Raw genomic sequence first — 27,192 nt, 5'->3', positions numbered from 1 at the left:
GTGTTTATTATCGATGAAGATGTATATAGCTATTATCAAATAAAATAATATATAGTAGACTGGCTTCGTTAATTGAATGTCGCATTAAAAGAAAAATTGGCACGTCAGCAAGTAGGCTACCCATTTTTTCTGACTGGAAATGTCTGCCACCTTGTGGTCATAAAGTGAGAAGTCCTATATAATGAAAAAAAAGGCATCAACAACTGGACATTCTATGTTCTCAATTTATATTGAATTTACATGATTTAGAAAAGTGGATTCAATCTCACATCTCTTTACCTCTCTTCACGAAACTCTTACAAAAATACCAAGGTCACATAAAACTGTATAAAGGTGATGAAGATTTATACAATATCAATATAATTATTTTACAGATTTCTAAAACATTTAGTAGAAACCTCAAAAAACGGACAACCAGACAACCCCAAAAGTTACAGCACATGAACTTATTTGATTAACAAATCGGAAACATTCCAGTGTAGCTTAAAGAAGAAAAAATAGTGAAGATAACAAATGTTACTTTTCTAAATAAAAAAAACATGCAGCAGTCGTAAGGAAAACAGTGAATTTGAAGAGGACGTTTCATGTCAATAATGAATTAATATCTTGAGTGCAATGGGCCCAGCCTTTATTGCTTTAAACTTTATTAATTTAAGTTAAATGAACAGTGTTAGTATTATTTGAACCAAGAGCCATTCTGCTTGATCCAGGATCATCTTTCACTTTTGAGATTAACTCTATGTGATTGGGCAAGAAGGGCTTTAGTTCGTGTCCGTTTGAGTTTGTCACCCTGTTTTTCTTCTCTTTTTGCACTGTTGGCAGAGATCAGGTGTTACGCACAACACAACAATGGGTTTCGGTCTCAACACATTTGACAACATTTTTGAAATGCGAGTAGTTGTAGGATAGATAAAAATGCAGTGTAAGACAACATGTATATTCGTGTTTGGCAGTTGTTTTTTTCAGTGTACTAAATCAATGGAACCAGTGATCATGTGAAAGATTTCATCAGCGAATCGTACAGTGCTTCTGGGACTACGCAGTCCCACTCCCTGAGCTTCAACATGACCGAATTACAGTTCAGCTCCCTAACTATTACTTACTCCCCTACTATATAACTGTGATTGCTCGTTCATGAAGGATTAGCCAGTGAACTGGGTAATTAGTTGGAAAAAGATACCGTTTTCAAACTGAAAGCTACTGTAACAAAGTCTTACCCTATTATGTACAGCATGCATATTTTGTGAATCCTAATTATTAAATACAAAATGTTCTACCAATTCCTACTTCCGACAATACATGAGATGGAGGGAGAGGGGCAGGAATGAGCGACTCAGCAATAGTGATGAGTGAAAATGAATGACCCAATCTTTTTGAACGACTCTTTGGTGTCTGGTATGTAACGCATCAGCCTGGTGAAAGTCTGAGCGCTCACTAATCCCTAGCCTCACTTTTCCCAGCTCATACTGGCCGGACCCACTTGCTGTTATCGAAAGGCGCTGTTCACGCTGCCTGCTATGTGGTGCAATCGCGCAACACATTGGAAGTGTGACCAACAATGGATTAGTGGGAATCATTGTCTGGTACAAGAACTAATTATTCTTAAAACAATTAAGGATTAAAAATAACACCACTGATAGGCCTGCTTTGGCCCGTGTGCTACAGATACTTCCTGACCCCTTATCTTATCTTGCACATTTGGCACATTTATATTTATACTTATTTTTATATTATACATCATATTTATTTATTTACTTAACACACAGGTCACCTACAAACGGACAGTTACATGTATATAGTATGTTTATTTTATCTTATTCAAATAGTTTTTGTACTATAATTTTATTTTAAATTAGTAAATTTATTGTATATATACTGTTTTTCGCACTTCTCTTTTCCCACTGTACTGCTGGTCACCTGTGAATTTCTCCCAAGGGGGATTAATAAAGGACTATCTTATCTTATCTAGAGCAGATAGTATATGAGCCTTTTCTTACTGCTGATTGTCAGTTTCAATTTGGCTTCTGGCAATCTTATCTGGTTTCAACTACTTTAACCAGACACATCTCTATTTAAGGATATGTGACAGCTCGACCATGATATGTAAGCAAGGTATCTTATTAAGATATCTTATCTTCCTCATATATCAGATTACACAATGGAGTACATGGTATAGTACACAGCTCATACAACTCTCACCCAGCATACCTTTGTAGACGAGTCCAGACATTATCAGCAACGACAGCAGGTCCACTGTAATCCATATCGCTGTATACTGTGTGGGTTCCTAGAATTAGGAAACATTTACATTCCTTACACTTATTTTAGATTGATCTACGGATAGTTTTTAGTAGAAGTTTAGTAATTTTATTAGAAGTAATAATTCATAGTATTCTGCACATTGACTTTGTGTGTCTGTGTGTGTGCATGCGTACATGTGTGCGGGCGTGTTTGCTTGTGAGTCTATATGTCCGTGTCCGTGTGCGTGTGTGTGTGTGTGTGTGTGTGTGTGTGTGTGTGTGTGTGTGTGTGTCGCGTTGTGTGATTTTGCATTCCTGGGGCAAACAGGCATGCAAGTACGTTTCTGCATGAACGCAGGTGTATTTCTATGTTTTAATCATATGTTCTTCCACTATTAAATGAACAGTGGCAAACAGCAGTCTTCAAAGGAGGCAGAGCTCACCAAAGTCCAGTCCGGCTGCGTCATTTTTTGGAATCGGTGGCAGGAGTTGGTGGTGACGGAACTGACCCCCGTGCACCACAGCAGAGAGAAGAGCCAGCTCTCATTCACCACCCATAGGTTCACAGTTATGTTCTTCTTAGTTAGTTTCCTGGGACGCGCGCACACACACACACACACACACACACACACACACACACACACACACACACACACACACACACGGTATCTTCATCATCAGTTTAAAGGTAACTTAAGAAACAGCATATGCTTTCGACATGGATAATAAACATTCTTTCCACCAGGTATGATCTTGATAAGCTTTTACAAGTCATTCTACAATATACACTAACACGTGTGATGTCAGTACAGGGTTCATTGTGAAATGACTGTATTAAGTCTGCTATAACTCCCTGTCAAACTTAAACAGTCATGCCCCCTGCCCCGGTTTATAAAACCATCGGAAATATCCGGGCCTTGTTTGAAATGCTGAATCCTTTAGCCTCAAGGACTCAAAAGGTCCACCTGGAAAGTTTTTTCTGTACCTTGAAAGTTTTGGGGGTAAAAAAGCTGACTTGACTGAAACACTTACCAATCCGAAGGTGAATAACTCAGAGTTTTCATAGTTGGTACACGTATAGAAAGCGTGCTTAAGCTTTTCGATGACGTTCACGTCGCGTAATTACGTCACTTTTTTTCTACGTCAACATTTTTCAACATTCTGCTAAGATATATGTGACTTTTTTGCAACGAAAATGCGAGGATTATGAAATCATGCAAGCCCCGCATATTTTGCGCGGAAATCGGCAATTTATGCGGTGAAAGTGCGGCATATTTGAAAAAATGCGGCCCCTGCATGAATATGCAGACTTTGGCTGATTATGCGTTGAATTATGCAATCGCGTTTGTCTGGAGGGACTGATAAGCAGGTTTCCTAAAAGTAAAGTACTTCTTTGATGAAAGGGGGCGCTATAACTTACAACAACAAACAAAAACACTCAATTATTCAACCAATCCCAAGTCCGCTGCAAGGCGGCACAGGGACTCATTAGCCTAGCTTGCATTAGCATGTTATCGTGCACATGGAATATTGCGCACATGAGTTGACTCACAACTCATCATGAGTTGTGAGTCAACTCATCACGTCGCCGCATGAAAATGTACATGTACATGCATGTCTAGTTATTATTAATACACCACTATGAAGCAGGGTCCACTAGCCCTAACACATTTAACAGTACTATAGGTTTCTTTTACCCGAGTTCATCTGTGTTCAAGCTGTTGTACTTCAAATTCAGGGAAGTTCCTCCTTCATTTTCCATATCAGAGATGTTGTTATAGTACTGTTTGAATCCCGGTGCACTCTTCTTTACGTCGCTTCTTTGTGTTGGTGGAAGCCAGAAGATCTATGAAAAAATACAGACAATAAAATGCTTGAATTAAATTGAACAAAACATGCACAAAAACTGCTGGGGTTAACAATGACACTGACCAGACGGGGGTCGATCCCAGACTTCAGGATGGTTTCAACAGTGATGTTGGTGTCGTTGGTTCCGTTCTCGTTTTTGAGGTCAAACAGGATGGAAATGTTTTTTTCCTGAGCCAGGTCAAGGAGCTGAACTAAGGAGGGAACGGTCTGATTGGTTGCCATCTCCTTCTCCTCAGCTGACAGCTGGGACACCGTGTAGAAAGGGTCTGTCTGGAAGCACGTCATAGTGTTTGATTTACCAATGTGCTGTGTATAACAGGGTCATTCTGTACAAGTAGGCAAGGGTCATCTATGTGTTCAAAAGAAAACACAGTAATGATGATAAATGCAACTTAAGGCAATGGTAGGAAAGGTAAAATGGTCTTTTCTAAACCTGTTTTGTAAAGGTATAGAAAGATTGAATTCTCGTATTTATATAGATTGATAAACTGTCAATATCTGTGAACCATAATATGCACATTGGAATTGGTCCAAACAGGCTTGTAGGCACCAAGAAGCATTCCTCATTTCATAAAGACACCCACGCACTTGCATCACACACACACACACACACACACACACACACACACACACACACACACACAAAATGTATGACTCCACCACTCGAAGAGTCCTCAATGATGAACTACAAGCACATCAATGTCTTGATCACTTCATGTTTTATCCCCCTGCCCTGAATATGATTACAAATTCAGAGGCACTTATCATGAGGAAACCAAATGTCAATCAAAGTGATGACAGCCTTCATTACCTGGAGGAACCAGTCCCCGGCATTCAGTTTCTGTAGCTCCTCCAACGTTAGCTTGCCGCTTTTGTTGAAGTCCCGCCCATCAAACTTGTGCTTTGCGTCTGTTGTCCGCAGGAAGAAGTCGTCATGGTCGTGCATGAGGAAGGGAACCCCATCTCCACTGGGGGAGGAAGTTAATGTTAAACCAGACAAATGTTATAGAACATGTGTTGTCCCCCCAATACACACACACACACTACCTGATCTGCACGTCTGTTTCGAAGGCTGTCACGTTGCATGCCACACTCCTCCTGAACGACATCATGGTGTTCTCAGGGGCCAGCTGAACACAAACAGATAGACGGACAGACAGAAAGAGAGAACATTAACACATATACCCAGAGTTGGTTCACCAAAACAGTGTCAACTTCTGAATATCTGTGGCACAGAGAAAAAGTATGTAACAAAAGGCAGCTACAACGTATATGTGTTCCCGTACATGCAGATACTTTATCTCTATACGGCTGAGCCAGGGAAAACACATTATGTTAGCATCTACACAAGCCAAGGGATATTTTTTCTTTTTGTTTGTTCCTTCTCAAATAAGTAAAGTAGAAATTCTAGAGCGAGAGAGAGAGCGAGAGAGCGAGAGCGAGAGAGAGAGAGAGAGAACCCACCATGGGTGCACCTCGGTGGCCAATGAGCTCAGGTTTGGGAGGGATCTTGTCAGACAGGCAGGGAGTATGGCACCGGATGAGTAGGGGACTCAAGTTCACGGCTATAACCATGATAGAAAACACCAGCGACAGAAGGATCTTTGATCCTAAAGGGAAAACAAGTCAGACAAGTACATCAGCTTATCAGTCAACAGAGCAAATGGGACATTTCTACATTTCTACTCCCCAAAAGTACAGAAGCAATCTACGTAAACATGAATCGTTAAACCCACAAACAAAGTTACAATTCCACTCCTTATTGTAAATGTTGACTTTTATCAGTGTTAATGCCTAATTAATTGACTATGGACTAATAAGCTGTGGTTGCCGTTTTGAGTAATTGTCACTGTGAGGTTTTTTTTTGTTATGTATTTGTTTGTCATTGTGATTACTAAGAAGGATCAATGCCACTCACCTACTCTGCGAGCTTTGTGAACTCTCTGGATGACGAACCAGCTGAGAAGAGTCAGTGCTACCACAGCACCCATCTGCAAGAAGGGGCCTGTGGCCTACGGAGAACCCACCACACACATGAGATACACTGAGACAGGGCCTTGGCCACGGGAGGAGGGGGGCTGTGGTCAACAGAGAACCCACCACACACGAGATACACTGAGACAGGGCCTTGGCTTAAGGGGGGGCCTGTGGCCTACAGAGAACCCACCACACACACACAGACACACACATGAGATATACCGATGCAGGGGCGTGGCCAAAAGAGAACCCACAACACACATGATACACCGCACCACTGTTAAAAGGCTAGGTGTTGTCCTGTGGTTAGGTGTTGTCCCCCCCCCCCGTATTGTCATCCTTAAATGGACTGTACCTGGAGTGAGAGGGCGACCGTAGGCCATTCCCCTGGCCACCCAAGGGTAAATGCAGCGACAGCCAAGGCCACAAATAATACACCTAATAACAGAAAGGCCTAGGAAAGACCAATACAAACATGTAATGTGGCAACAGGGATGAACACATCAGGTAACGTACATGAAGAATTAGCAAAATAAATAGTGTGGGACGGTATAGTTGAACTCAAAGCCAGAATCATCTGGATTTGATCCCGAATGGGTGCATGGAGCTGTAAGATGTACTTGCTCCTTCATAACATGTGTCTGAATTAAAAGTGAACTGCTTTCGATATGAGCATCAGATAAATGCCCTATTAGGAAAATGCTCCTTGTTTCGTTGTTTTACAAACCTGGTGTACGCAGTGCAATTCAAGTGGTTCTTTCAAGGCAATTTGGAACAGCGCAAAGACCTGAAATCAATAAGGTAAGACATTATAAAACCTCCACCTGAGCCTGTTTCCTAAATCCACAATAGGAATGAATACTATGATTAATTACATGTATGCTTAAATGTACAGCTATTGCAGGAAGATACTGTGGAAATGGTTGATTTCTGCTTTATATATATATATAACTGGGTACAAATCGGTTCAATGAATACAGATCTGTAAACAATCGTAATCACTGTTGCATTAATACAGGGCTTTCAGTAATAATTTCTTCCACAAAAATGCTGACACAAGCTACATACACTCTCCATGTTCTCCATTAGGTTCATTAGGTTTGATTTACCAGCAGCAGTGCGCAGTAGAAGGTCAACACAGCAAATATAATGATCGCCACCATGAACCAGTTCACCCACTGTTTCAGAATTGTGAAGCCCTTCCTGATAACAAAACATTACAAGCTAGCGTTAGCCCTTCTGAGGGGTCAATTTGTTGGTGAATGCAAGTGTGTACATCTAACTATTTATGTGAGTGAGTGAGTGAGTGAGTGAGTGAGTGAGAAATTACCTACCAATTAACATCCTCTCTGTCATTGAATGTAACCATACAAACATACAGCCAACAAACAGTGAGCAGGCAGGCCAGGAAAACCAATGACAGCCACCACCCTTCATGCTAGAGGAGAAAAACTGGTTTGAGTGGTTATTAAACAATAGTATGCATATTTACCTCTGTTTTGTTGCCATAACTGTGTTTGCTTGCGTGCGTGCTCATGTCTGTGGGAGCAATGTAAGGGTGGGCAGGTGTTTGTTTATGTGTAGATGCATGTCAGTTGCAGTTGTTAGCACATACCCTTGGATCACGTCCAAAATATTTCAATTTTTCACAAAAAACAGTCTCTGTGACCAGCGCTAGTTGTGAATTATCTTTAAAAACATCACCACTTCATGCTGTGGAACAATGAAATGCAACCGTCCTGAACTTTGCATTCCCCACCAACTGCTCGAATACACTCGATAACCCAACGTTTCTCAGGAAAGAGAAAAACGATCAGCCCAATCGACACCGAGGCTCGCTGTTTTATAAAACTGTTCACGCGGAAAATCATTTGACAATGCGTCTCAATTGAGTCCACCAGGAATGTTAATCCCAAATCACAGGGATTTTGTGAAGGTTATATGAGAATGAGGGTTCTCGCCATATAAGCACACAGGAAACTGTTGTTTATACATGCTTATACCACGGCCTGGGGGAATACTCGATTCTGATTGGCTGCAGGGTGTGCATTAACTCCTGATATACGGACACCTGCTAGGTGTCCGTATATCAAGTAGTTCCAGTCAAATTGTCTGTTCAGCATCCAAAACGAGAGCTGGTAAATAGTGAAAAATGCATTAAACTGTAATTAGAAAACGCGGTTATATGCTATAGACCCTATAGTATCTGTGGTATAAAGGCTGGGACGAATTTCAAATTATAAATATGTGTGGAAATTGCATTGAATGAAAGATACAATTTCGCACGTTGAGGACACAGTTGTGTGACTCGTTTATTTCGTTAGAAAAAAACGGAATCCAAAACGTGCTGCAAGTAAACATATCCCGCATCGGGCTCCGCGTCATGAGATGCTCGTAATCCTTAAAGAGACAGCGATCCCTGAAACACCGAGACAGTAAACGACATTCCTAACAGTGTAAAGAACAACACATAACAAAATACTGTAGGTGAATTATGTTACACTCACTACATATGTACACTTTATGTTGAAAGTATAGACTGTCGCGATTCCCATTGAAACAAATGGCGCGGTGATTCGGCTTTCAAAACGAGAGCTGGTAAATTGTACTGTAAACTGTAATCAGACAACGCGGTTATATGCTATAGACCCTAGAGTATCCGTGGTATAAAGGCTGGGATGAATTTCGAATTATAAATATGTACAATGCATAACGTTAGCTCTCTGGCTCATAGCTGAGCGGACTAAAATACCTCCTGTTGCCAAGTCGTAGCTAAGGTCCATCCTAATTACTGGAGGAGGGAAAAACGTTTCCGTTGCATAAGAACCTTACGGGAGGGTAATGGTTGTTCCAGGTATTAGTCAAACCCTCAGGTGTTACCAGGGAAACAAAGTTATGGCTTGTGAAAAACTTTTTATTTGGATTGTAAAATGCATGAAAATATAAATGAATGGTCTTAATTTATTTTCGTTGGCAAGTGACTATGGTATAAGTCCCTTACTTATACAACAGGTCTTCAAACTAAAGACACCATGCCCAAGTGCTTGTATTCTTAATGTACTGGTCAAGCTGAAAGTCTCTACTGTATGCAGCGGAGTGGTATGGGGTTGAAAGGTGAGGAAGATTCAGGGGGCCCTAAGAGGGAGAGTGGAATTTAAATCATATATGATTTATCAGTAGGTTGTGAAATACAGCCATTTCCCTTTACATTTAAAATAAAGCAAAGTGAACATCATTTGATCTACAGTGACAAAAACTTTAAAAGTTCTTTCAATTTTTTTCCCCATATTTTCATGGGGCCCAATATTCCTAGCTATGCTCATCACTGCCTTGCTGATACACACCTTTCTCTTCCTGTCCCCCGGCTGCCTGCAGTTGCAGCTGTAGAAACCCCTGAGGCACACTCGGCCACAACCGCTCTCCCCCTTCTTGTGTGACAGCATTCCCTTCAATGGCTCGCCCCCCCAACCTAGGAGCACGTTCCCAGGGTGTCTTTGTAAGGAGCGGGTGGTGGTGGTGATGGTGTTGGGGGTGGTTATTCCTTCATCCGGGGAAAACATGCCATGTCTGTGAAGCAGTGAAAAGAGAACATGTAAGTGGGCCAATACATGAAATACATTCTGAAGCAAAGTAAGGGGGTGAATATTGCTGGGGCTCTTCTCAATAGCCCTCTTCGTGAGAATGTTAAAGCCCTTGTACGGGCTTTAACACGGTGAAGGGGAATGGTGGGGGGGGGGGGGGGGGGGGGGGGGGTAGCCTACTGAAAAGACCGGCCTGGGACTGATGTCACACTATAGAAGCCTTCACGGCACGACTCGGTGACAGGCACGTCCCCACACTAGAGCTTGTCGCCCGCGTGTGGGAAATGAATAGGCTAATGTGACATCTTATATTTTATAATCGCTTTAGTTGCAATCTGTACTTGCTACAAAAAAAATCGACTAAAACCTCGGTGGTAACAATAGGCCTGGGTCAACTTTTCAATTAAAAATAGCCTCCCTTTGAGCATTATTTTGGCTTATCGTCGCAAATATTTGTTGTCGTCAGTTGTCAGTTGCTTACATCATGTTCGTCACTATAATAACTGGATTTACAATCTGGCAGGCGTTACCAAACCACACCTCGGAGCTCTAAGGCAGCTTTGCACGACTCCGCGACAAACTATTGTTTATGAAATTGGGTGGACCTTTATCAAGCACAAGCATGCCACAAGCACATCGTTGCACCCCAAGGCCATGATACTTGTTCACACGGAAAACGAATTGAATCATCATCGCATGAACACTTTTACACACAATGTACTGGTCATGTACGAACAATGTCCATTAACTGCCTAAATTAAATGTCTCTCCACTTTTGTTTGTTATATTTAATATTTCAAATTGAGTATTGTCCATTCCTGCTTTCCCGTTGGATATAAACACCAGCTACACAACTATACATGTTCTTATTTTTTATAATGACTGGAATGCGTGTCATTATGTGTGTCATTTTTATTATGTCTCCCAGGGTATTCACAAATACGCAAATGAAACCTTCGGACTTTAACTCGGTCCTTAAAAGGTGGAAACATTTCCTTTTATTACATTTATTTTGGGATCTTGCCAAATATCTTAACCTGAGAGATGAAAAGGCATTAATTGTAGATGTCATGCCATTATATTAATTAAAACGTAATAAAAACATCTTTCTTTTTCCGTCCATCCATCTATTTATTCAGGCGTCTACCTGTCTGTCTGTCTGTCTGTCTGTCTGTCTGTCTATCGATCTATCTATCTATCTATCTATCTATCTATCTATCTATCTATCTATCTATCTATCTATCTATCTATCTATCTATCTATCTATCTATCTATCTATCTCGAACATTATATTAATAAACGTTGACTTACCTTGATATTGGTTCCGTGCACAGTACTCCTGTTTTAGAGTGTTGAATAAACTTTAAACACTTTTAATGTGCACTGAAGAAACCATCACTTTATCTTTTCGCGTGCGCACTTGCGAAACGGTTCGCAAAGTGTATGGACGGAATTCTAATGGATGAGGGAGCTGAACGAGTCAACCCGGAGCGTGGAAAGTGGGAGTGGTGTGGACATGGGGGAAAGCATTTTATTCATGCAGCTCCTTATTTGAATGCAATAATGTGAACAAAATACTTTTACGCTTAGCAGAATACATGCCACATCTATTTAGGCTAGACCATAGAAAAACCTAACCATATTGACCTCACAATGTAGACAAACCATTTTTTTTTTAAATTGTTTTATCGTTTCAATAAAACAATAATGTCGGGTGTCCCTTTTTTAAGTTGTACTTTTATTTTAATGAAAAATCATTCATTACGTTTAATACGTGTGTCACTGCAGAAATCAAATTTACTTTATTTTGTAGAAATAAATTCATGATTGGTTTGTATGTGGTTGGATAGTCACGGAATACGCATGCGCAAGGCGTGGCTTAACGAGGAAATTTAGCTCGACGTGTTATCGAGCTACAACTAACCTGGTAATATTATGCCCTCTATAAATTTTATTGGCAAATACTTTGATGTTGAATACGTCATTTGCCAGTACACTATACACGTAGTTGTGATTGCTAGTTTACAACGGGGCGAATAAGTCCAATGTTGATGTGGTAACAGTCTGAGGTAGCCAGCTAGATAGCCACGGTAATGGACATCTAGATAGCTTGCAGGTGTTTTGCCTTGTTACTGCAGTAGAAATACATTATATGAGGGCTTTCACTTGAGTAGATGATGTTAGTTGAGGTTCACTGTGAAACGTCTGAACATCTTGTTGACGCGGCACGTTTTCCTAAAGGTTTCATAAAAACATGGACCAGAAGATTCCGTATGATGACTACCAGCTCCCAGTTGTGTTCCTCCCATCTTACGAGAGCCCACCAGCATGGATCCCCCCACAGGAGGTTGGAATTGGCTGATATATAATGTATTGAACGTTGATTAGGTTATGTCGACCTCTTGTCAACATAATACAAATGACAAAACGATCCTAGTAAATTGCTGGGCTCTGCTTACATTGTGAAGTGTCAGACCTTAGACAGCATGTTAATGAAATAGACTACTTGTCAAGAAAAGGTTATGTGTGTCTACTAAAGAGGATCCAGCACCCGGACTACAACAATGAGCTCACACAGTTCCTACCACGCACCGTTGTACTAAAGAAGCCTCCAGGTGCTCAGCTTGGCTTCAACATTCGTGGCGGCAAGGCCTCCCAACTCGGGATATTCATATCCAAGGTGACTGAAGCCCCTTGGTGTCTCTTCATGTTTTGTGCTGGTGTCTTTGTGTGGTACACTTCAATGCATGTATTTATTTGACAGGTGGTCCCAGACTCGGATGCTCATAGAGCAGGACTACAAGAGGGAGACCAGGTTTTGTCTGTCAATGAGGTGGACTTTCAAGACATTGAACACTCGAGGGTGAATACAAATACTGTTGTGTCAATAGTGTGTGAGGCTCACTAAAGTATGTTAAACATGTAGGATTTCTGTTGACCTTTTTGTTTCTTTAACCTCTCTAAAGGCTGTAGAAATTCTGAAGAGCGCACGGGAAATCTTGATGAGGGTCCGCTTCTTCCCTTACAGTGAGTATCAAACTGTCCCAGAGGAATCGGGATCAGCTCCCACATTCTCAAAGCCTTCATCCCGTTTATTTAGCGGAAGATTTTGTCCAAAGCTACTCATAAAAAGTATATAGTTAGCAGACTGCTATAGGTGCTTCTGTCCTGAAGTTAGTGGTGAGCTTGTTTCACAATAGTCTAGCCAGGACAGCATGACTGGTGCCTTACTCATTAGATTGGTCCTAAAGGCAGTTTAAACATCAACAAAAAAACAAAACTACTGCTTATGTCACACAATAAGAAGACCACTAAATAAGGGCTTCCTTGACGCTACAGGGATTATGTATAGGTGAATGATGAGATTTGTTTTATTTTATGCCTTCAGCTGATGCAGATCTCATTGGAGATATGCACTGCAGTGTTTCCAACATCATTTGATTCTGCTTGGCAATTGGAGCTCTGTTAATGTAATTTACAAAGGCTGTAAAATACAGGTTACACTGAATTGTGATATTTGTGTGTTAGTGAAAAATGTAGGGGAATCGCTGCATCACACCATTGTTTAATGGATTCTGGAGCAGCTTGATTGGTTTATACAATTCTCAGATTCTCATCAATACACATTATTGATTGATTTATGCAAAATGTTACAAACCAACAATGCAAGCTTCCATGCTAAACATTTTTCAATTATTTAGCTCTATATTTATTCTGTTCAGCCAAATATAGATGATGTAATTTTGTTGTACAGCCACCAGTAACCACATAACCATCAGACAAACAAATAAAAAATTGAGTTATTTAATAACAATGAGGTTTTTAATAAGGCAATGGCATTGCTGCTGCTGCCATTGGCTTATTAGATAACTGAGGAAGAAAATAAAACGAGAGAAACATCCTCAGCTGATCCCACTACTGTCTTAAGACACCAAGGAGGCCTCTTGACCCTCGTTGAAGGTCACTAATGCTTTTGTGAATGTATTTTATTTTGTTGCCATTAGATTATCAGAGACAGAAGGAGAGGACTGTCCACTAGGTGGTAGCAGAACAGCACGAAGATGAACCGACCAAAACAAAAACTAAAGCCCCCTCTTGGTGGACCGACGCAACAGCATGTCATCAATCTTGATCAGTGCACTGCTGCCTTCATTCACTCTCTGCTTTATGACCATTCATCAGTCTCTTTTGGAAGGATACCTCCCAGGTTTTAGAAAATAGATGAATAGATTACAACAGTTTCATTTATTTAAATTAATCGAAATCTCTTGCTCCCAAAGGGTTATAAGAAAATCAAAGTATATAGTCAAATTTGGTCTTCTGTTTAAATGAATATCAGATGCTTGATAAGCACTACAAAGGTTACCTAAGGCAATGCCAGTTGACACGATTTTACATTACACAACCTACTCTAGGTTACCCAACTCATAATCTTGAAGCAGATGCCCAACTAGTTACTAAGAAACAGTCTGTTTCCTTTAAAATAAGAATTGTCTTGTTTCATTCTCAAGTACAAGTTGGACTTACTCAAGCTGTTAAACAGTTAGTACTTGCAATAAACTTTTTTAAGTATGAATATGCAGACATCATGAAACCACTTGTCTTACTGATACTTGACTGGGTAATATAATTGATTATAGTATTTATATTGTTATGGTATGTAACTTCATTAACTGGTGTATAAAATGATTATGAATCATAAATAAAGGCATTATTTTGCCACATGTATGTTAACACATTTTATTTCGGTTCACAATTTGCTTTGAGGTGTTTGTTAATACAGTTAGTTTATTTCTGAATAGATGTTTAGACACATGGCAGTCAGTAACAAGCATTTAACAGGCCTAATCCTTCTGAATAATACAACTCAGGGCTTAGAAACTTAACATTAAAATGATTAAGATTTATTATTTTCCCTGAAATCACTAGTATTTTAACAGTGATATCCATGAGACATAAGCACTGTGATACGAGAAGCACAACCCACTGTTCTACTGGCTGATCAATGTTTCAATGGAGGATGGCCCATGAGCTGAATAGTAAACCACACGGAAGCACAGAAACCTGTAAACCTAGGTTTATTTTTTCTACAGGACGTTTCATATCTGGGTAGGGCAAAGTTCCAGAGCTTGTGGGACTTACTTTTCCTTTTCTGCTCCATCATAACAGCTTAAAACCCCATTTTTTTTAAAGAATTAAAAAATCGTTCATGTAGTCACAAGGTGTCATACTCAAAATGCAGGAATTCAGATCGTTTAGATACTGATAATGCAAAAGAAACTATCCCGACACACCCCAATAATACAGGTTAGACTGTACCTTCAGTGTCTATTTAGACCATTATAGTTAACTTGCATAGTAATGGGTAACAACATATCAACGGTAAATAAAATATTTACTTCAAAGCCTTCAGACTTGGCGTTCATGAGGTTGGAAATACAGCACTGTAAAGCTGTACAAATAACAAAAAAAAGTCTATATATACACAAACACACAATATGTTTTTTCCTCAAACTGAGATCGATAGGAAGCTTAAGCATATGCTTATAACTACAGATCATAGTTAAACAATGACGTTTTCTTGGGTACCTATATATGGAACTATTATTTAAAGGACATTACACAAACTTAATTTAACCTTTTTCCCAAAACCGTGACTCCACATCCATCGCAGGGTTGCAACTAAAGCACATTCCTCTGGGATCAACCTTCATATGCGCATTACTTCTAAACAACGTCGGTGTGGCCTTTCTCAAACTTAAAAGGTTAAGATAAGGTAAGGTAAGGTTTATGGGTTCAAACACCAGAGAATGTTGTTTGGTTTGATCTGTCAGGCTGACTGTTCTAAGTTTCTCCCTACATCCGATTGGACAGCCCGTGAGTACTTCATTCCACTGGCTATTCCGGTAAAAGTGCATCGCTAAGGTGTTTGGGGGCGAGGTTTAAAACATAAACGAGAGGTGGAGGACACAAGTCTCCACCAAAGTGTCTTAAAGAGTTTGAGAGTCTGTTAACTTGAGTCTCCCCTTAGCCTCTAAAAAGAGTGTTTAGCTGCTGTCCCCGTTCTCCCCGTTCTCTCCATTTTCCACCGTAGAGCTCTCGTCCACGTTCTCCAGGGAGTCTGCCCTTTGGAGCGACAGCTCCAGAGGGTCCATCATGGGCAGGTTGTTCTGCACTGGGAACAACCAGGGCTTCTCATCAGGAAAGTTTTCAGCCTTCCACTTGGGGTAGTCCTGGCCCGCCTTGTGCACACTTTTCATTACCTGGGGAGCGGGAGGAGTCACCGGAATACGTCAGATATGTGACACAAGGCAAAACCGGCCCATCCTTAATTCCTATACGATATGTTATGTACCAAACACAGAGCCCTAGACGAAACTGACTTGCACAACCTCTGACTATTAAAACGGCCATTAAAAAAATGTGTCACTATAATTTGTGTATTACGTAGGCATATCAGTTAGGCGTATCAGTTAGAGACATGTCTATCCATCTCAATTCAGCCCCATTCCTGTATTCAAAAGCTAACCAGGTGAAAGACAGCAACATTAGATCCATGAGTATTCTGCCACTGCAGTGCAGTCCAATTGTCTTCAACGCAAAATAAAACATGGCTAGGCGGCGAGTTCTGCGTGTCGATAAGCTATGTTAATCATTAGCAAACGGGTCAAGGTTGTCTTTTCAATTGATTGTGCACCATCTCAGTTTCAGGCACATTGATACTACTCGGTCGACATAGTTTAAGATATGAAACCTGGCGAACAAGTTCTACTAGCAGTGTGAGACACAGCACTAGCCAACATTCTGCCTTTGTCAAGAACAAGAGCAGTAATCAGTATCTATAGCTACCATTGTCTTTCGAGAGACTGGAAATACCAGCTGTAAATTATACACAGGGTAGATTGTCTAAAACCTTCCTGTACCAACTTATTAGAAATGAATTACACATTAGGGAAATGTTACTTTTAAGCATTTACTGTGTTGTGAGCATCAAGTTTAAAAAGGGGAATAACTATCCTTAATACCTTAGGAGCCAAGATCTGAGATGCTTTGTTGACAACCCATTTCGGAAGTGAACCTGTAACATATAAGATAAATATATATTTTTAAATAAATTACATTGCGATTAGTCTCAAACAGCTCAAACTCTTTTCTAAATGACTATTTTGTTCAAGGACTTACCTTTCGGGTCGGCCTGTGAAAGGTATGTGAAGGAGCAGCTATTCGGCCCCGTGGGCTTGATCAAGTAGCCAGTCAGTATGGAGATGGCCCGCACAAGGCCATTGCGAGGTGGGTATTTCTGTAAATAAACCCAAAAACAATGACTCAGGTTTCATTTTCTCTCCACCCCTGGTTAGCTACAGTTGGAACAGATGGCTACAGTCCTATATGCCATACTCCTCTCTGTGAAAACCTCTGTGTACAGAACACACAAAGGCAATACATGTGGTCGTGGAACTAGGAATGACCTGTTTATGTTTCACATGGTTGTGCGCAGTAGTATGCAGTGGGGGAAATAGCAGCAGCGACTTACTGGGTGTTTTACAGAGAAGTTGACAATGACATAGTCCTCGTCCGTGACCTGCCATGATCGCAGTGTGACAACATCTCTATTCTTCAGCGGAGATGGACAGGCCCCTAAAATATAGAGAAGAAAATTAATAATAAGGATTAGGGTAGTTTGTTCTACATTTAATTAGCTGATTTGGCAGCAGAAGTTCAGAATGCCACATTCTCCCTCTACAGTAGCCTTATGAGATGAAAACAACACCCTTGCTTTGACCGTAAATACCAGGTAAAACAATGAGCACTCATTCTTGCTCCCAAAGGGTTAAATGCTCCATATAAAAGTCCTGGGGGAACAATGAGATTGTAGCACAAGGATATGAAAAATAACCTGACTGACTGGCACAAAGCAAAAAGATGTGCACATTTGATTACTGAACAATGACACGTCTCAATGCAACACAAAGCCTACACTGGCGGATCTAAACAGCACGTGTCAATACTGGAAATCTCAGGTTCTCCAACAGAGACTATGAACCAGCAACCAACTGCTCTGAATCAATAAAAGTTCCACAGTTGTACTTCCTGTAGAAGAGTCATTTCATTCAACCCTTGCATGACTAATAGTTTTTGGCAGATGTAACATTCAGTGAACTATAAAAGTTAACTGTGACGCATAAGTTACACAACACAAGTGTAAAGTGATAAGTGGCACGTCAGTGCTTACATGCGTAATAACCAAAGTCAGCATTGGCGGAGAGACGGGCGATGTCGTAGCTCTCAATCATTGTTGAGTCCCAAGTGCTGCGGTAGGGGCCATCGTGAATGACGTCGTACATGGTGGCGGCGGACACATCCTTTATCGTCATCCTACACTAAAGACAGAGTCACGCACACATTACATTTTAAATGGTAGACTGGCGACTGGACACGTCCAAATGGATGTTATTATAATGCAAACAGAAATGCAATGGGATTCAATCACGCTACCAACCTTAATCATGTGGATTTTAGAACCATTTTTCTGTCCTTGTGTTTGAGTTGTAGAGGGGACTTCGACCCAAACTTTCATTCCGTTCTTATCATACTTGTTGCTCCAGTTATCTGTTGATGAACAATGTTTTCTGAATTGAGAAAAAATTGCTTCGTCGGGTAAAATACTTTCTTTGCGAGACATCTCTCCTTCGGGCGTAAAAAGTTAAAATAGGTGAACAAAATAAAGTCCCATTCGGCGAGCAGTTTAGCTCCGTGCTGGTTTACCTGCTAAAATGCGTCTTTCCTGTAGTTATATATGACGCTAGCGGGCGGCCGGTCCAGTTGAGTGAGATTCTTGTGCGGATGAATTCCTCCTGCAGGCTGCGGCCCCTCGCAGCGTGCGTCACTCCACTTCCGGGGCCACACAGGTGTGCGCTACGCAGGTGGGCAGAAATATTGGGCTGGTCAAAGAAACTAAAAGGAATGTAGTTGCTGTTGTTTACATTACAGAAACGAATCGAGGGTGTATGTATATGGTAACTGATAATATACCAGACGTAATCTACATCCCATGTGGCAAGAGTTATGAGAAATAGGGTTATTGAGGGTAATTTGTTACAATTGCCATAGCCTGCAATTAGTTGGTGAAATGCGCTGTGCGACTACATCTAGTTCATTGCGACTGCCACTGGGAGGCCATTTAGATGTTAGACAGCTACAGGCACATTTCTGCCATCAGTCATTCTCTTCCGTGATTTAATCTTGCCGGTCAATCACAGCGAACGTATCACCTCTGATAAATGTAGGGAGGGAGCAGTGTACAGAGGGAGGGAAATGTTCAGTTTCAAAAGCTTGCTCTCTTCAACTCTTTTCTGCTTTATCGTTACAACTCTCGATTCTCACCAATCATAGCTTTTGCACAAGCTATGATGCTAATTGTATCAATTTAATCAGTTAACAGTTTAATTTAATCACAAGCCAATAGCACACTGTTAAATGTTAAACGGATCAGAATGAATGGAGAGAACAGTTTGCTACAATGAAAATCGACTAGGCCTACTGCGATCCCCAATTTTCAGATATCGGCCTTGGATTCAGTATCACGTGTCAACAGCAATATTTACCACTGCAAAGCATATAAATGAAACATTAGTAGAAACCTTTTATACATCTTATTTCCCTGTGAACATGTTTGTTTTCTTGCTTGTACAAATTAACGTAGGCCTACATAATCAATACAAGGGACCTTCGTCCAGCTCAAATTCTCATTGAAAAGCAGGATACATAAACCTTGGTGAAAGATCTTTATTTTATACCACAGACCTACACTTGGGTGTTTTTTATTTGCCTCTCCTTTTTATACAGCAGATAGTCATAGTACATTATTCACACAAACGTTGCTAAACACGAGTAGACAGCATATTTTATATGGACAGACACAAGTCAGAATAGCACAGAGCAATCAGTGACAATAGAGAATCTGCTAAGATTAGGACTGTTGTTCAATGTAGTTAAATACTTTACAATTGTTTTAAACCTTTAAATGTTAACAGTTTTAAAACAACCTACAACAAAATGCACAACTGTGTTTTAAAAGCGATATGGCTAATAAGTATTGTGATACTGTGTCTAGAAACAAGGGTGCATGTGTGTCGTCTGACTGTAAACCGCCTTCTTGACTAATCACACCGCAAAAAGACTTCCAAGCTGTGTGAAATTCAGGGAAAACACACACACAGCCAGACCTACAAGTTGTCTTTTAGTAGTGTCCAAACAGGCATACACACACGCACAAAAAATAAAAAACCTTCAACATGCGTGTTAGTATGTCACTTTGGTCAAGCGTACACCGTTATTCAGTTGTTTTGAGTTACAGAATAAATAAACACGGAAAACCAACAGTCGCACAAAGGCGTTAGCAAAAAGGCTGCAATTTCGACTTCTCTGCACTTTTCTCTATTCAAAGCGAGGGTGTTAGTATGAGTTTAGCTGTGTATCCGAGGAGAGACCCATCTGCCAGCTCTACAAAACAACTAGTGAAGCCATTAATCAGTCTGCAGAATTCGCGCATGTACGTATTTTACAAGAATTGTGGCTTGTTTCAGTGCACAACGTCAGTGAACAAGGAAGGCATCTGTGTTCTTAACCATTGAATTCCTGCACGTGAAAGCATGCTGCATGTTACTGCCATAAGTGTAATCAGCACAACACAAGCGTAAATATCATGGAGGGCAGGGATAATTACTATGGTGACTGAACACTGGCTTTCGAACAATGTTTCTTCGGCCGACTAAAGAATGCCTGTGCGATTATCAAGTGGTGGTATGCGTATATGGTCAATCCAACACTGTTGCAAGTGGATATGGTCAAACGTCCTTTTGAGGTTAGTACTACAGATAATGGAGTTAGGGATGGATTCCCTTTGAAAAGAAAAAGAAACACCATCCAATTTCTCACATCAGTGCAATCTCGCAATTGTAGCACCCTCTGGTGGCGACCCTCTCGCACTCATCTAGAAATAATGTCACTCCACCACAAAACTCAGTGTATTAATTCCCTTGAGATTCATTTCTACTAGTTTCTTAAATGTCTGGTCCTAATGGTCACTCTGGGTAAAGGTGTAGTTTAAATAACAATAAAGTAGTAATCAAACCTTTTGCCACAAGTTATTTAAATTGGCTCAGAATAATTTGAAATGTCCAGCAATCAATACATACCGGATCTCTCATATTTAGGAGAAGTTCTCACAGTCCCAAATGACCATTAAAGTAAAAGAGCAACCTATAATATCAATCCTAGGATCTCAACCTTGCAGCAAACAATGAGTATCCCCAAGCAATATTACAACAATGACTAGAGTGGCAGCAATCAAGCTCTGAATGGTGCAATAACTTAAGAACCGTGATCTATGTCAATCTGCAACCTTATAGAATTCCATGCAGTTAAATAATAAGAGAGAATCTGACCATTATTAACCTATTTCTTGTTTTAATGCACATTGTTATGTTCTTCTACCTTTTTTTTTTCTTTTCTTCGTTTTGTCCCAGATAATCTGTTGTGATACAGAATAGCACATCCACACGGTTACTCGGAAAGTCACTGAGTCGAAAGGGTGGGTGGGGGGGGGGGGGGGGGGGGAGGCATCCGCCGCCATGGCAGTGTGCCATGGGTGGAGTAAGGGGCCACCGAGAAACAAGCTGTTGGTGAGAATGTAGGTGGAGTGGAGTTTATTAGCAGGAGCAGCTGGTCTCGGTGACGCTCATCTCGGGCTGCCTTTCCAGTTTGATGTCGATCACTGGAGAGGGCCAGGGTTAAAGCAACAACGGCCGTTAGCTGCGTGCGTGCGTGTGTACCATGTGGTGGTGGGTTTGAAAGCACAGCAGATTGTATGTAAAGCACTGTAAGCTAACTGAACTATTTTCCATGACAGATTTTTGTTGTGCTGCATCTGTACTCTGATCAAACCAAAGAGAAAATGTTTAGAGGCTATGCTGTTGCAATTGTAATCCCATTGCTATGCAGCCACCACTTCCTCTTTCAAAGCATCCTCACTTTCCTCACTCATTTGCCAGCAAAGTTCTTCTTTTTAATTGCTTTAAATTAAAAGTGGTTATGGTTATAATAGTGGTAACGATAGCAATGTCACTAATTAGAATAATAAGGGCATACAAGAAAAGGATACTGTCTTCTTTGCTTTTCTCTGGAGTGCTATCCATTCCAGGCAGGGCAGCAGCCACACGGCGGAACAACTGAGAGGAATGGAAAACGACAGAAACATGTGAGGAACTAAACAGTGTTGCAACACACAATGCAGAGCACATTGTGAACGCATCATCTATGACAGTGCTGTTGCATCACAAATGCTCCACAGTATGTGAGGCAGACAGTGGGTGTTTAGTGTTGAGTTAAGACAAATAGGCATCAGGGGACGGCTACCATGTAATACTCTCCTATTTTAACTTACATGCATTATACTAAAGGTGGAGATCCAAGAGGGAAAATAGTAACGCTTAACAATAGATGTTGATCTTGTCATAAATGTATCATGTGAATGTGTGAATGTGAATAAAGGGTATGGAGAGAGGAACACTGTATCCTGGAGGCAGGACGGGAGAACATGCCAGGGGGAGGAGGGAAACAGAGAAGCTGTGAAGGAGGGCAGGTGCCTCAGAGGCCAGGCCGCCAGCATGTCTACCTGTTTGACATTGTAGCCAGTTTTTGCGCTGGTTTCTATGAACATGACATTGAGCTCCTTAGCCCTCTGCTCGCCCCCCTCGGTGGAGATCTGTCTGCTCAGGGCCACGCAGAGAGGGCAAGGTGGACGCACACACAGGTATGGAAGGACACGCCACAGAGAGAGAGACACCGGGCCAAAGGATGGGTAGAGAGAAGGAGGGAGAGAAACAAAGAGAGCTCAATACAGACTCTGGTTTTGATAAGGAAAATAAGAGGTTAGTACAGTTACAACGAGTGGTATAGGAGTATAGAGTAAACAAAAAAGGAAAAAAGGAAGCGGGCTGAAAGGAGATGAAAAGCGGAGACCGTTCGCGAGATTGAGGGAGAGAGAAACGAGTCTACATCAGATCCATAGAACACAATGTAAGAGTAAATCCCTCCAGACATTTCCAAACGAGCCTCGCTACCCTATAGCCATCCCAGTAGCAGTGGCTTTGACACGCATTCCCCCCCCCCCGAATGATGCGGCTGCTGGGACACCAACCTGTTTGACGTTATAGCCAGCCTTGGCACTCGTCTCTATGTACATCACATTCAGTTCACGAGCTTTCCTCTCTGCAGCCTCTACAGAAACCTGCCTGCCATGGTGGCGCCAGCGGTCGGAGCGGGGAGGAGAGGGGATGTGTGGTGGCATGGGATTAAGGAGGGAGTAACATAAAAAAAGAAACAGGGAGACAGACCACGACAAAGAAAACCAATCAAAAAAAAGGAACTTGAATAAACAGAAATTATAATAAATAAATGAATTTATAAATAATAAATATAGCAAATCTGGTGTGATGTCATGGTGATATACCAAGGGATGAGTAGCAAAATGAAAATTGATGAAATGAGGGCATGAACAAGGGATCCAGACCGTGGAAGAAACTACGCAGGTAATCCAAGTATTGGATTTGAAATAAATCAGAGGCATACACTATGTACTGTGGAAACTGTCACCACTGGATACATTACTAACATCTCCCACAACCGTTTACCTTTTATCGGCCAAGTCAGTTTTGTTTCCGACAAGCATGATGATGACATCACTTCCTCTCTCTGTTCTGACATCATCAATCCACTTTGAGGTTTGCTGGAACGAATTGAGATCTGGGAAGAAAGAAAAATATCTGTATATAAACAAGCAGGAGGTGATCATCAGATCATCAACATATATGTCACTTGTTGCCTTAGCAACATTGTGCACCAAGTAGCCGTTTCCTATATTAAAAGGTTTGAATGTAGAAAATATATAGAAGATATATTAGTTTGTAAGCAGAGACCTTCAGTGGGAAACGCAAGAGAACAGGATAGGTTTGAATCTCAGCATGTGCATATAAAAAGCATCAAGGAAACAGTTAAGGACAAAGTACATGCAACAATAAGCTCTATTCTCATTGGTCCTACACTGCTACAGTAAGGGCTGCGGCCCTGACTCACTGGTGATGTCATAAACCACAACAGCGATGGTGGAATCACGGATGTAGCTGGGAATAAGGCTACGGAAACGCTCCTGTCCGGCAGTGTCCCAAAGCTGGAGCCTGACCTGAAGATTAGAACGGGAGAGGAAGAAGAGGAAGAGGCAGAAAAGGTGAGAGGAAAGAGAATATCAAGAAACTGAAGGATAAAGGGGTTTTGCAAGCCAGGGAACGAGGGTGAAGAAAGCCTTTCACGAAGGAATATGGGGGAAATGTGTTAAATATGGAAGGTGCCAAGACTGCGGCCGATTGTCCTTAAACAGAACATGCATGATCTGTTTAAATGGAAGAGAAAATATGAAGGCAGTTTGGAGAACTTTTCCATGCCAATCATAAATTGCGTATTCATAAATCATCCGTCTAGGAAAAAGATAATTTTAGAAATCCCAATGTGTCATGTCATCATAGACTCTGAACTTAAGGGCGGCGGATTTCTTAGTTCTTGAGTCTGATGTATCCTCAGATAACTCAAGAGACCACCGTCCAAATCAAACTAACGGACTGGTGAACCCTGTGCCCTTCCTTGCTCGTATTGGAGCAGAAGCCACGATACCTACTGGCTATATCATAAACCACCACAGCAGCAGCTGAATCGCGGATGTAACTCGGGATGAGGCTGCGGAAACGTTCCTGTCCGGCTGTATCCCAAAGCTGCAGCCGAATCTGTGGCCAACCGCAAACAATGTGGGGACGGGTGGAGTTTATGACCCGTACAAGGGATTTACAAATACAATGCACACATTTAAAAAAATTATATGAAAAGACAATGGCTTAAATCAAAAACGTCATGGCTGTAATGTTTTAATTGGTTACAAACTGGGTCTGGTGTCATTGTGCGATTATTTGGTGAGATGGGCATGCTCATGGTTTCTACATTAAAAAACATTGAAGACACAAGAATCTTTGAGCTCTATTAAATAATGAATGATGCCATTGCAATATGAACAGTGATAATGGTTAAGCAGAACCGTGCCGACTTACAGTGCGATCTTCTAGGTACATGGTTTTCGACAAGAAGTCGATGCCAATTGTTGCCTGTGGGAAAATTATTTGGTATATTATTAATTGCATTGTTTCACAGGTCATATGTACACTAAAGTATTTCATATTAAGCTTCAAGCAATACAAATTTTGAATTGCTATCAACAAATGTCATGACGGCTTCAGAAAATGACCTTTTACCTGATAAGTGTTGTCAAAACTGTCATACATAAACCTGGTGATGAGCGAGGTCTTCCCAACTGTATCCATAAAAAAAGAACATACATAAACATACTATGACTGAACACAATACACATCTATAAAAAGGACCCAAACTGTATCTTAGAGTAGAAGGTTTTCAACATAATTTGAACCTGAAAATAATTATACAATAACTTCATGACAAAGCATCCTCCAATTGATTTTCCCACATTGCGTCATGTTGAGAAAGCCGGTAGAGAAAAGCATATCAATGATGCTCTGTGTGGACTATCGCACCCACACGCTGAGCTGGCAAATAGGGTGGAGTCAAAAATGTTGGCTTTAGGAAACACATTGATTGTGAAGCTCTACTGCTTCTAAAACAGCGGTGTCGTGGATGTAAGAAAAGGAATAGATATTCCAACATAACAAGCACGCATGTAAACCCGTCCCATTCAAGGCAGTGTCAGTGCCTGGTCTATAGTTTCATTGCACATGGGGGGTGAATCGTACAACCGCCCGTTTCCTGTGGCCGACGTGGCTCTGCAAGACGCAGCGAGCCGTGAGCTGGTAGACGGGGAGCTACGAAGCATAGCATCCCGATACGTCACGCTTTTGAGATAAAGCGATGTTTTGAAGCCCACCCAAGACACCATAAAACATGTTTTTCATGGAATCCACTTTTAATATAGTATCTGCGACCAGATAAAGTGAGACGAATAAACATTGTCCGGGGACGGTATTCTGACACGTATGTGTAGCGTTAGCTGTAGCCTTAGCTAAGATAGCTCCTTCGCAGAGGTGACGGTGGCGACGAGAGGATGCTGAGGCACCACTGAACGCAAGGCTCCATATCTGGGTTATCTGATTGAAAACTAAACGCGTCCATCATTTCAATGGCTCTGTATGATTCAGGTTAGGACGACTGATCACCGTGCATCACCATGACGCTGCCATTTGAAACGAACAGAGGATTGTTGTTAACTTGAGCGATGAGACGCCTAGCTTGCTTAACCCGTATTACGACGTCGTCGACGGACAATTTTGGGAGTAAATGGACGTTTGCAATTTGTAATCGTTAATCAATCTAGGGTTGCATTTCGCTACACAAACAGGCAGTGTTCCTGCAATGCACGGAGCGTCACATTAAAGATGGGCTAGCAAGTGGCGTTCAATAGCTACACTAGCTTCAATCAGCTATCGCTTTCACTGATTTATATAACATTCCAACATCCACGTACGGTGTCCTGATACACTTACCGCTCTGCTCGCCCAAGAAGACAAGCTTGAACTTTCGTAGGGGGTTGCCAAACTCTCCGCCGCCGGTCGTGGTTGACATATTTACTGACGATAAACAACGGCTATACAGGCGAGACTGGAGGAGGAAAAAGTGTATCCTGACTGAGCGCTGTGGGTTCGTTACGCGCATGGACGAACCATGGCGCCTCTCAGTGGTCACCAGCGGAACTACCGAGGGGCAAGGTGCATTTGTATATCCCATGACTGTTTATCAATTTATCAGACGATTTGAGATGACTGTTCTTTATATTGTTGTGATTGCCATTTCATTTTATTTATATATTGTACTTTTTATGTTAAATGTACATATTTGTATTTATAGTTAAATCAATATTTTTGATATTGTGTATTTAAACTACCAGAATAAAAATTACACTATATTTGTTAATTTACGATAAAATTTTGCATTGAAAACAAAACCAACTCAAGTCTGAACCAAAATAAGAACAAGAAGGAGGTTAACCCGAATCAGTGAATTTATTCTCTTAGTTGCACAGCTTGACATCAATGTGTGTACGTTTTTGAAAAGAACTGTACACAATTGTAAGATTCATAACACTTAACAGTTTCTACAATAGATTAATTTTATATTGGAAGTGAAACAAAACAAAACAAGACAGACCGTTACAACTGCAAACTATTTAAGCAGGTTTCTGTGAGAAAACCTATGGTCTAAAGAAAGGGACTGAAACGAGCATGTTGTCAGAGTCGATACCCAATAGTACTATATAGAAGAAGTGATTGAAGTGATTCCGATTTAAATAAAGAGTCAGTAGTGTAACAACATTGATGTGTCCATCTTGGCTGATGTGCAGTTTTCCTGGTGGTACTTTCATCCAATCGCTGGTACACAGAACCATCTCTGGTCCA

The 27,192-nt window shown here is 41.1% G+C and overlaps 4 protein-coding genes across 5 annotated transcripts; 1 reads left to right on the top strand and 3 right to left on the bottom strand.

Annotated features, from left to right (window-relative positions):
* Window positions 1-15: 15 nt before the first annotated feature.
* Window positions 16-11,138, bottom strand: gdpd2 (glycerophosphodiester phosphodiesterase domain containing 2). The gene is made up of 15 exons (XM_079745044.1): window positions 10,979-11,138; window positions 9,431-9,653; window positions 7,421-7,524; window positions 7,196-7,289; window positions 6,814-6,873; window positions 6,442-6,540; window positions 6,028-6,121; window positions 5,574-5,719; window positions 5,157-5,239; window positions 4,921-5,077; window positions 4,173-4,379; window positions 3,938-4,086; window positions 2,684-2,831; window positions 2,209-2,287; window positions 16-812 (listed from the first exon to the last, which is right to left on the bottom strand). Exons 2-15 carry the CDS (start codon window positions 9,644-9,646, stop codon window positions 652-654), a joined length of 1,797 nt encoding a protein of 598 aa, XP_079601170.1. The 5' UTR covers window positions 9,647-9,653; window positions 10,979-11,138; the 3' UTR covers window positions 16-651.
* A 397-nt stretch (window positions 11,139-11,535) lies between these two features.
* On the top strand, window positions 11,536-14,571 carry pdzd11 (PDZ domain containing 11). Its single transcript, XM_079745150.1, has 6 exons — window positions 11,536-11,594; window positions 11,909-12,014; window positions 12,207-12,347; window positions 12,432-12,530; window positions 12,634-12,694; window positions 13,672-14,571. The coding sequence occupies exons 2-6, from the start codon at window positions 11,922-11,924 to the stop codon at window positions 13,704-13,706; spliced, it is 429 nt and encodes a 142-aa protein (XP_079601276.1). The 5' UTR covers window positions 11,536-11,594; window positions 11,909-11,921; the 3' UTR covers window positions 13,707-14,571.
* A 157-nt stretch (window positions 14,572-14,728) lies between these two features.
* Window positions 14,729-18,489, bottom strand: stard14 (START domain containing 14). The gene is made up of 6 exons (XM_079745149.1): window positions 18,168-18,489; window positions 17,901-18,048; window positions 17,202-17,305; window positions 16,850-16,967; window positions 16,693-16,745; window positions 14,729-15,930 (listed from the first exon to the last, which is right to left on the bottom strand). Exons 1-6 carry the CDS (start codon window positions 18,348-18,350, stop codon window positions 15,715-15,717), a joined length of 822 nt encoding a protein of 273 aa, XP_079601275.1. The 5' UTR covers window positions 18,351-18,489; the 3' UTR covers window positions 14,729-15,714.
* Window positions 18,490-19,437: 948 nt separating this feature from the next.
* On the bottom strand, window positions 19,438-26,412 carry rab41 (RAB41, member RAS oncogene family). Of its 2 annotated transcripts, none has more exons than XM_079745065.1 (8): window positions 26,284-26,412; window positions 25,024-25,082; window positions 24,823-24,876; window positions 24,399-24,504; window positions 23,362-23,473; window positions 22,869-22,962; window positions 21,831-21,897; window positions 19,438-21,443 (listed from the first exon to the last, which is right to left on the bottom strand). In XM_079745065.1, the coding sequence occupies exons 1-8, from the start codon at window positions 26,360-26,362 to the stop codon at window positions 21,379-21,381; spliced, it is 636 nt and encodes a 211-aa protein (XP_079601191.1). In that variant the 5' UTR covers window positions 26,363-26,412; the 3' UTR covers window positions 19,438-21,378. The 2 variants fall into 2 exon arrangements, with proteins under 2 accessions (XP_079601191.1, XP_079601192.1); XM_079745066.1 differs by lacking the exon at window positions 24,399-24,504 and adding an exon at window positions 23,804-23,909.
* Between the last annotated feature and the right edge of the window lie 780 nt (window positions 26,413-27,192).

The sequence above is a fragment of the Pollachius pollachius genome, assembly GCF_949987615.1.
Source record: "Pollachius pollachius genome assembly, chromosome: 10".
NCBI classification, from domain to species: Eukaryota; Metazoa; Chordata; class Actinopteri; order Gadiformes; family Gadidae; genus Pollachius; species Pollachius pollachius.
The sequence above is the reverse complement of the archived record's forward strand: the minus strand, read 5'-3'. Positions and strand labels throughout refer to the sequence as shown.